This window comes from Notolepis coatsorum, assembly GCF_963971535.1.
Source record: "Notolepis coatsorum genome assembly, chromosome: 19".
NCBI classification, from domain to species: Eukaryota; Metazoa; Chordata; class Actinopteri; order Aulopiformes; family Paralepididae; genus Notolepis; species Notolepis coatsorum.
In genome coordinates, this window is record NC_140183.1 from 62,679,716 (window position 1) to 62,690,751 (window position 11,036).

General features: G+C 42.9%; 1 protein-coding gene across 2 annotated transcripts; it reads left to right on the forward strand.

Moving 5' to 3' along the window:
* Window positions 1-1,865: 1,865 nt before the first annotated feature.
* On the forward strand, window positions 1,866-8,933 carry rpp38 (ribonuclease P/MRP 38 subunit). Of its 2 annotated transcripts, XR_014620771.1 has the most exons (3): window positions 1,866-1,992; window positions 5,433-6,420; window positions 6,455-8,933. XR_014620771.1 is itself a non-coding variant. In XM_084336096.1 (2 exons), exon 2 carries the CDS (start codon window positions 5,439-5,441, stop codon window positions 6,252-6,254), a length of 816 nt encoding a protein of 271 aa, XP_084192222.1. In that variant the 5' UTR covers window positions 1,866-1,992; window positions 5,433-5,438; the 3' UTR covers window positions 6,255-8,933. The 2 variants fall into 2 exon arrangements, 1 of the variants encoding a protein (XP_084192222.1); XM_084336096.1 differs by having other exon boundaries at window positions 5,433-8,933.
* Window positions 8,934-11,036: the final 2,103 nt, after the last annotated feature.

An 11,036-nucleotide genomic window follows, 5' to 3' on the forward strand; every position in this document is an offset into this window, starting at 1 on the left:
CAAGGGGACTGGAGCCCCTGCAGAAAAACGATGTTGTGAGGATCGAGGGTCCTGATTTCTGGACCAGGAAAGCAACAGTCCTCAGGGAAGTAGGTCCCAGGTCATTCGCTGTAGAGACTGAGAATGGACAAGTGTTCAGGAGAAATAGGAGGAGTCTGTTGAAGACTCAGGAGGACACAGAGAAACCAAGCGGGGACACTGAATCTGAACTATCATCACAACACGGTGGTGATGCAGCAGACATGCAACACACTGCACCTCCTTCACCTACCACAATGGCTGAGACATTGAGAAGGTCTTCTAGACCTAAGAAACCACATGAGAGACTCATAGAACATTGTTGAATGGTTGATTGTGTTGAAGGAGCAGGTTTGTATGGTGGACACATTGTGGTTGGTGTTTATTTTAATAATAGTATAATAATAATAGTAAGGTTATGCTCACCTGTTTGGAAAGAGAAGTGTTGATAGTTGAATTAGTGATATTGGTGATGGAGAAGATTATGTATTATGGTATGGTTGACACATTGTTGACACTAGGTGATTTATTTGACTAAGGTTATGCTCACCTGTTTGGAAAGAGGATGTAATGATAGGTGCTATCATAGCTGCTACCACTAAGTGGCAGTATAACATCATGCAACCTGTAACTATGGTTACTGGTAGGGCTATATAATTAGGACACCTGTGTACAACCATCAGACAATAAACAGCTGGCTGAAGCAAGCAAAAAGAACTAACCAAGTGTCTTATTGATAGTAGACTACAATCTTTACAGTATGGTGTGCTGTACATTTGAATCTGATCTAATTTTGCACATGGCCATCGCATTATAATGAGCTGGACAGGTGTGTAATGTGTGTGTGGTGACGTGAAAGCGTATCTGCCATGCGAGACTAGGCGAGAGGCTCTCGTGAAATCGGAAGTGTCCGCCTTTTTTACTCCTCCCCCGGCTTCACTCGGCTACTCTCGTCTACTTTCGAGGCGAACCGAAATCCATCTCGAACACGCCTAGTCTTAGAGCATGGCGATAGAACCATAGATATATATAGAACATATATATCTATGGATAGAACGCCAGGTAGTTTGCAGGCTGTGGGCAAACACTATACGCTATTGGGCGCACATGTCACATGACCTGGCCAATCAGAGCGCCGGAAACGCGGATGCGTTGTAAAAAGGCTACCCGTCCCACTTTTCTTGGTTTGATTGATTGATTGAAAAGTTTATTAACAGATTGCAGAATGGGTACAGTACAGTACAGCTCAGTACAATTGTTAAGGGGATGCAGACCAGAGAAAGACTTTCGTCTTGTTTACATCAGGGTCCCCCATTTTCAATTAATCATAACATATATGACATACAGATAGACAGTACTGCTACATCTATACATTTATGACATATCAGATTTGCAAATACAGTACTGTTTGTGATACAAAAGTGTCCAGAAAAATAGTGTATATACATTTGGCATAGAAACTGTACATTGGAGGAGGTTGGGTGGGTGGGGTGGGGTTGGGTGGGTGGGTGAGGGCTGTACATTGGAGGTGGGGGGGGGGGGGATGGTCTGTGTGCAAATCATTAAAGGTAAATCAGATATATGTAAGGGATTAGGTTTTATTTTAGTTGTTTATTTTTATTAATTTATAATAACAATATCACCATTCATACATATTGCAGCTCAAATTGCTTTACACAAAAAAAACTAAACAAAGGGATAAAAAAAAAATTATAAGCCATAAAATAAGGATGGAAAGACATTAAAATTACAAATTTAGTAATTCCCAAACGAATCGTGGGGGGGCAGCAATACGCCATAAGTCGTCTAGTCTGCCGGAAATGTATTTGAAGAAGAAGAAAAATATGGCTGCGCCCAACAACAACGCACGATAGAGCAGTCTTTAGAATAGTCTCATTTGCAGTCTTAAGGTACCAGTAACCAAAGAGACGAGTAGCAAAGTCGACTGGACATACCGTAGCTGTCCAAATCGAGGTAACGTTAAATGAAAGCGTTGTGGTCCTGGGATGAGTGTTCAGAATTTGCTATGTTTTTGGTAGACGGAACTTAGGGCATGTTGGGGTTACAATGGGGATCGTGTAACTGACGTGGGTGGCTAACGGTTACAAATAAATAGCCCATGTGCATGCTTAAAACGACCTGGTATACCCAACCTTTACCATAGGAACGTTTTGACGAAAGTTAAGCTAGTACTGTATAACTGCCAATCTATCAGTGTTTATGCATTCTTTCACCGAAATTGCACGGTGATTTGTAAATAACACCCAGAAGAATGAATGAATGAATGAAAACTTTATTTAACAGATTGCAGAATGGGTACAATACAGTACGGCTCAATACATACAATTGTTAAGGGGATGCAGACCTGAGAAAGACGTTTGTCTTGTTTCCATCAGGGTCCCCCATTTTCAATTCATATAGACATTTATGACATACATAACATACATGACATTTATGGCATAGGGACATATAGGTATTTAGTACTGATACATTTGTGACATAGGCGGTATTCAAATATACAGTACTGTTACCCCTAGATCCTGACAGAGTATATACATATGATGGGGAGGGGACTGTACATTAGGAGGGGGTGGGTGGGTGGGAGGGGAATATACATACGGCGGGGAGGGAATATATACATGCGGTGGGGAGGAGACTGTCTATTAGGAGGTGGTGGGGGTTTTGGGCATTTACGGTGGCCAGTTTCGAATTGCAGCCTCCCGTAGGTGCTCTTTAAGGGCGGTTTTGAATGTGGGCAGGGATTCACATTCCTTTACAGCTTTGGGTAGGGCGTTCCACATTGTTGTGGCATAATTGCGAAACGTGTTTAGTCCCTTGTTTGAGCCGAATCTGGGTTTAACATGATTTGTTGAGCTTCCTCTGGTGTAGTGGTTGTGGTATTCACTGACCTTTGGGAAGTATTTTGACATGTACATGGGCACCCCGGTCGTATAGTGTATCTTGTAGACCAGGCCCATTGCAAGTTGCTGTACTCTGTCGTCTACTCTAAGCCATCCTAGGTTGGCAAAGTGGGCAGGGGTGAGGTGGGTTCTGGGGTTCAGGTCAAGTAGTAGTCTGACCAGTTTGTTTTGTGATGTTTGTAATTTTGTTTTAAGCGCCTTTGAGGTGCTTTGGTACCATGAGGTGCACGCATAGTCATAGTACCCTTGAATGAGTGCTCCTGCCAGAGTCCTCAGGGTATTCTTGTTTACCAGAGAGGAGATCCGGTACAAGAATCTAGTTCGTTGGTTGACTTTTTTTATTACATTGGATGCCATTTTGTCACAGGAAAGATTTGCCTCTAGGATGGAACCCAGGTAGGTAATTTCGTCTTTCCTTGTGACAATATTGTCACCCACTGTAACTGAGAAGCCGTCGGTCTTGCTGAGTTTGTTATTTGAACCGAAGAGAATGGACTCTGTTTTGCCCATGTGTAATGATAGTTTGTTATCAGCGAGCCATATGCAGATTTTGCCTAGTTCCGTGCTGAGGGTTTTTTCAACCGTATAGTATTCTGATGGAAAGTCCATTGTACACTCAATATCCCATTAAGTCCCATTGGTCTCTGCTTTGTTAGCAAGAAAGACGCAACACAATAATTTCACGGATTTGCAACCAAATATGAAATATGGTTACTTTATTTACGCAATTACTTTCGGTGCCCTAAAATGGGGGACTATGTATAAAAAGGGCTACAATTCCTACAGTTGAATGAATGAATGAATACTTTATTTAACAGATTGCAGAATGGGTACAATACAGTACGGCTCAATACATACAATTGTTAAGGGGATGCAGACCTGAGAAAGACGTTTGTCTTGTTTCCATCAGGGTCCCCCATTTTCAATTCATATAGACATATATGACATACATGACATACAGATAGTCAGTACTGCTACATCTATACATTTGACATACCAGATTTGCAAATACAGTACTGTTTGTGATACAGAAGGAGTCAAGAAAAGGGAGTATATACATTTGACGTAGAAACTGTACATTGGAGGAGGTTGGGTGGGGGGGGTTGGGTACATTGGGATATTGACAACCATACTGGGTAATTTACATTGGAGGTGGTTGGGGGGGGGGGGGGGGCCGGGGGGCACACTGTATAAACAAGTAACACTGTACATTGAGGGGGGGGGGGGGGGAGACACTGTACAAACAAACACAATTGTACATTGAACTATTGACAAAACCATACTAGGTAAATGACTGTACATTGGAGGGGGTTGGGTTAGGATATTTACAGGGGCCAGTGTTGAATTGCAGTCTCCCGTAGGTGTCCCTTGAGAGAGGTTTTGAAAGTGGGTAGTGATCCACATTCCTTTACAGCTTTGGGTAGGGCGTTCCACATTGATGTGGCATAATTGCGAAACGTGTTTAGTCCCTTATTTGAGCCGAATCTGGGTTTAACATGATTTGTGGAGCTCCCTCTGGTGTTGTGATCGTGGTATTCACTGACCTTTGGGAAGTATTTTGACATGTACATGGGTACTTTGGTCGTGTAGTGTATCTTGTAGACCAGGCCCATTGCAAGTTGTTGTACTCTGTCGTCTACTCTAAGCCATCCTAGGTTGTCAAAGTGGGCAGGGGTGAGGTGGGTTCTAGGAGTAAGGTCAAGCAGTAGTCTGACCAGTTTGTTTTGAGATGTTTGTAATTTTGTTTTTAGCGCCTTTGAGGTGCTTTGGTACCATGAGGTGCAAGCATAGTCGTAGTACCCCTGAATGAGTGCTCCTGCCAGAGTCTTCAGGGTGTTCTTGTTTACCAGAGAGGAGATCCGGTACAAGAATCGAGTTCGTTGGTTGACTTTTTTTATTACATTGGATGCCATTTTGTCACAGGAGAGATTAGCCTCTAGGATGGAACCCAGGTAGGTAATTTCATCTTTCCTTGTGACAATATTGTCACCCACTGTAACTGAGAAGCCGTCGGTCTTGCTGAGTTTGTTATTTGAACCGAAGAGAATGGACTCTGTTTTGCCCATGTGTAATGATAGTTTGTTATCAGCGAGCCATATGCAGATTCTGCCTAGTTCCGAGCTGAGGGTTTTTTCAACCTGTAACTTGTTCTTGTCAGAGACCAGCAGGGCTGAGTCGTCCGCAAACAGGAACAAGTTGCAGTCACAAGCTGACGACATGTCATTTGCATAAATTAGGAACAGTTCACCTGATATGGATGTAAACACTGGTCTCAAATTAAAGCTGGACGTCTGCACTTTAACCCCACAGTCATTGTTCTATTTGAAACCCGATGTGCAGGAGTACAGAGACAAAACAATTGCACTGTATCTGTTGAAAGCATTCTGGTACTAAGTAATTGGTCACAAAAACATTTATTAATTATTTCAACATGTATTCTGCCTGACAAACCACACATGGCCTTACTAAGTGTTGATCTCGTCTTCATTTCAGATCAGGATGGCCACCCCAGGCAAGGTGTCCAAGCAGCAGGGTAAAAGGCAGAATCCATCGAAGACTTCCCTCAACTCACCTTATAACCAAGAGTGGAGTCCACTTCCCCAAGAAGACATGCACCACATTCTCACAACGCTCAAGAGTAAGATGGCTTCAGTCGGGCTCGTGAAGACGGAGGTCAAAGTGTTTCGCCAGTGGAGGAAAAGGAAAGAAGAGAAGCCCCCGTCAGAAGAACACGTTCGCCAGACGGGCCAGGCGTCTACTACGCCAGTGCAGGAGCTTCCCAGGAACGGCTGGACAGACGTGGCGGCGAGAAGCCAGTTGGCCATCGGCATCAATGAGGTCACCAAGGCTCTGGAGAGGAATCAACTCAGGTTGGTGCTCGTGTGCAAGTCTGTGAAACCACAGCACATGACCAACCACCTGATCGCACTGAGCGCAACCAGACACGTGCCGGCCTGCCAGGTGCCGCGGCTGAGCGAGAGCGTCTCGGAACCGCTGGGGTTGAAGAGCGTCCTGGCCCTGGGGTTCCGGTGCTGTGGTCTACAGGGAGAGGGGATCTTTGCGGACACGGTGGACGCTATTCTCCCCAGGGTGCCTTCGTCAATTGTCTCCTGGATACCACATTCGGAGGCCAGAGGAACGAGCGAGGGGCCAGCAGAGATGCAGGAGGAAGTCGGTGAGAAGAGGAAAAGGAAGTCGGAAGTCGAATCTACGGAGATGATCGAATCTGGATCCAGCACTTTCCAGCCGCTCAAAGTGAAAAAGATTGTTCCCAATCCCTCAAAGAAGAGGGTACAAAAGAAAAAGAAAGCTTAGATGTACAGCCAGTGTTGAAGGAAAAGAAAGCTTAGATTACAGCCAGTGTCAAAGGAAAAGAAAGCTTAGATTACAGCCAGTATAGAAGGAAAAGAAAGTTTAGATTACAGCCAGTGTCAAAGGAAAATAAAGCTTAGATTACAGCCAGTGTCAAAGGAAAATAAAGGTTAGATTACAGCAAGTGTCAAAGGAAAATAAAGCTTAGATTACAGCCAGTGTCAAATGAAAGGTTGACCCAAATAAACTGCCCTGAATAGGCTTCGTTTTAAAACTGAATTGGCAAAAAAGCCTGATCTGGTTTATTGTTCATGTGTCAATGCCCTCATATACCAGAATTACCTTTTTCTTTTTATCCCTACCATTGTAACTGGGTGAACAGAACAGACTGAAGTGCATTTTGTTTCCCTAAAATACCTCTTATGTACACTAAATACAGTGCACTATTGAAAGTACAATGCCTTATTTATATATTTTTTTTTTTTACTTTTAAAACCCAGCCTTTAAAGCATAGGTTTACTTGTGTGGCCAACAAAGATTAATTTAGAATTTTACCATTAGACTTCCTGCCCTGTTAAAAATGAGTGCAACACACTTAACTTCCTTTTTTAAGTGAGTTTATTCAATCAAATATCCATGCTGGTATCACTGACACATGTTTGTTGAAATAGTCTATTGATTTGGATGAGGGTAATGTCTAAATGTCGCTGGTTCTTCAGCTCTTCTACAGCCTGCGATGGACTTCAATACAAATATTGTTCTTCAAGTTGGAGAAAGCTGCATGTCCTTTCAAAACTACACTTTTTTTCCCTTCAACATCTTAAAAAAACAAATTTATTTTAAATAAGGCAAGTACTTCAGGTAGAGCTCTCACCAAAAGGTTGTGGGCTAGTAAAATGTATTCCTAGCATCCTCACTGCAGCAGGACTGACACATGCTCAGAATTCTTACAAGTGGCCACTGGAATACACAACCATGACAACCAAGAATCAGGCACCCTGTTGATGACTCAAGGGGGAAAAAAGAAGCCCTCGTTTTTCAATTTCAGTGTTAAATTTTACGCCATTGGTGTAACACCCGCTTAATGAACGTCACTTGCTGAACTTGAAATTAAGTCATTAACCCCTTGTAGAACGGGCTTTAGTATTTACATCACTGTACTCATCCTTTCCTTAAGCTAATCTATGATTAGATATGAACAAAATGACCATTCAGGCAGAAGTAGAGAATCGGAACAGACAGTGGCAGCCTTAACCTCTTCATTTTTGCAGAGCCACATCAAACAAAAAGCCATGAACTCAGCAAGACGGGTAGGGGGGGAAGGGTATTTAACACCAACACAACTCCATTTGTTTCCACATGCTGTCTTGACTTGTACGAGAGTGCACCAGCACATTTAAACAGCTGGCCACGAGAAGCTTCATTAAATAATGTGTGGTAGGATAATAGTAGGCGTCTTTGTACGATTGTTGTACACCAAGGATCCTTGTGCTGGTGGATCTAACACAAGGAGTTGCCAAATACTCCCAAACCGATGCCCTTCACATTTTTATGTTAACTGGAAATGTTAAGAAAATACTGGAAAAACATGACAGGAACCATGTCTGTAAGACGTATAACAAAGTACAATTCTAAATATCAGAACTGTTCCGGGAAATATTTCACGCCATTAGCTGCACAAAACACCTTGGAAAAAAGAATTTACCTACAGTTCTCAGACACGCAAATACAGTATCATTCAAAAAACAATTGAAGTAATAAAAATTCAGAATAAAAATGCACCTGGGAGAAATGGAATAGTTTCAAATTTCAAAAGCACTTTGTTTGTTTCCCTTCCTTGATGCACTCATTAAGTGTGAAACAGGTGTGCACCCTCGTTAATAGCCGCCCCAAAACATTTCCCAAATCCTTATTATTTTGTGCACAAATAGCCTTTGAAGTCCATATTTAATCAGGCAAGCAGACTAAGGAAATGCACATACACTCTACAGCTAGCAAACAACCGCAGTGTGATTGGCTGCCGAGCAGCTCCAATAGAATCATTGGGCGGGTTCAGTGCTTGGCTCAAGGGGAACTTTGACAGTGGTCGTGGTACCTTCTCTTAACTAGCCAGTCGGAAGGTTCAAGCTGGCGTCCTTTGGGTCACTAGCAGCTCACTTTGCCGTCCTATCGTCCAACAGGACTTCGACCGTGAAGGGAGTCGTTGCTTATTGGCCATTATGCTGCAAAGCGGCAACTCCTTATAATGTTCACCTATAAACCTTAACCGTTCCAGTTGACTACAGCCAACGTCCTTCCGGGGGATGGGATCTAGACACTACATTTTTGGAACCATTAGGCCACTCTATACTGGTAACTTACTAATGACATGTTTATAATTTGGTTATGGCATACAATGGATAGTACTTTGCAAGTGATTCGATATTGGCAACGTTTAAATTGACAACAGAAAAGTTTAACCTACACAGTAGACTGCTCTCAAGGTAAGTAAACAACTGAGTCATTTTGAAATTTGGGCTTAACTACCCCCTTAAGGAGCCTTTAGCTCTTTAAAGAACTTAAAAATTGTGCTTCATTGATGCGATACATTCTTCAATCTAAAACCCACGTGTCCAAACTGTCCATGGAGAGTCCAACGTCAATGACATCTAGCTACACTACAGAGGAAAATACTTTGTATCTTTCCTCCCCCCCCCCCCCCCCCCGACCTTGCAATACATGAATAAATATGATCTGGCATTAAATGTACAAGTAACTATATTTTCGCTTTTTTTTCCTCCTTTTTTTTTTATATAAACAAAAACATGTATATCAATGCACCTTTTAGACAAGTATTTTCTTGAAGATATTCTTTGCGTGCATGCGTGTCATTTGTATGTGTGTGTACACATGCTTGAAGAGATAACTTGACAGTTTGAATTTTAGTGCTATATTATTTCAATAGGCATTCGGGGGAAAGTTCGTTACACCACAGAAAAAATTGTTATTAACCACCCAGCCAAATTTGAATGATTAAAAACGTTAATAACTATTACAAAACCCAGCTCAACCCATCTGGCTGCTCAGACAATTTCTCAGGATTGTAGGGCCACTGTCAGATCACGCTTGATTGACAGCTCCCTTTCAGCTCAAGTGCAATTTTATTTTTCCATTCAATCATTAGAGCGCTTTGCTATATAAACTACCAAATCTATCAAATGGACCCTACTTGGTTAGAAAGCTTGACTAATTGACTAACTAGCCAACTAGGTTAGACCACCCAAATCTGTGTTTTATTTAACTATACCTCCCTGGGTATGGCGCTAATAGTTTTAGCATTTTCTATTCACATACATGAAACGGTTAGCATTAGCTTAAACATTTAGCTGTAAACTACCAAATGAACCCTACTTGGTTAAAAAGCTTGACTAATCGACTAACTAGCAAACTAGGTTAGACCACCCAAATCGTGTGTTTTTTGTAAAAAATTTAAGTAAAAATAGTAAATGCCATTGTTTGTAAAGTGAAACTCAACAAAGCTGAAGGGTTTACGAGTGTTTTTTTATTTTATCCACTTTTTCTACTCTTTCTATTTTTCTCCCATCCCAATTCCACTGTGCCAATTCTTCCCTCCCCTGTCTTGATCATTGCTCGCATATGCCCCCCACTGGCCGGTTGTAGGGAGGATAGAAGCCTTGCATCACGTGTCCCCTCCGGTACACGAGGAGGCAGCCTGTCACATCTTTTCACCTGCCAGCGCGGACTCTCATTGGCGAGGTGTAACGTGTGGGAGGCTCACACTACCCCCGCCATTTCCTGTCTCTGCTGTGCAGGCGTCCCCAACCGACCTGTAGGAGTCGCTGTCCACAACGTCAAGATTACCACCCATCGACTTCCACCCGCTAACTCTGCCAATTGAGTTAGTATGACGGCTGACCCAAGCCGGAGGCAACGCCGACAGCCGGAGTCGAACCCGGTGTCTCTTGCGTTGGTGACAGGCGCAATGTCCGCTGTGCCACCCAGCCGCCATAAGGGTTTATGATTGATGATTAAAATTCAGATTTTGTTTAAAGCAAAGATTCAATGAATCAGAAAACCTTACATTTGGATCACGACTCGATCGGATTGTTTAATAAAAAATAAACAAGTTATCAGAAATGATAGCTGCTTCAAAGCAACAAGACAGGCTTTGGCAAAGAGGAAGAGGCTGTTTTCCTTCAGTTTCCATCAGGTCTACCCCAAAATGCTCAAAACATGAGGATAGATGGGCATATCTTAGGCCTTGTAATATCTCTTGACATTAGGATGTGGATATTTGAAAAGCATTCAGCTTTCCTATGTAGGTGTAATAGGTTTCTCATAATAAAGGGAACTGCATTACGGTCACATGTCTTAAGCCCCACTCTAGCCCCTTACGTGACTGCGATCTGCAAGCCAGGGCTTTTGTAACCGCAGTCACTCAGCTATGCCGCTACCAGGCTCGTATTAAGTAACAAGCGCTGCTTCTGAGCTGGGGGGGGTGTCAAAAATATATCAGATATGAATTTCAAAGATACCCAGCGTACAATATGGGTTTAACACAGCGAAGCGCTGGGGTCTGAAAGCTCGGAGTTGCTAATAAACCTTTTAAATCATTGTTACAAAACTAGTGTTAATTACAGAGCGAGCCGTGTATTTCCACCATTGGTGTCACAGCGCATGCGCACCAGGCTAAATCGGTCCCCAGTGTCCCCCAGCATCCTGTGTCTCCCAGCATCCCGTGTGTCCCCAGCCCCCTGTGTCCCCCCCAGCGTCCCGTGTCTCCCA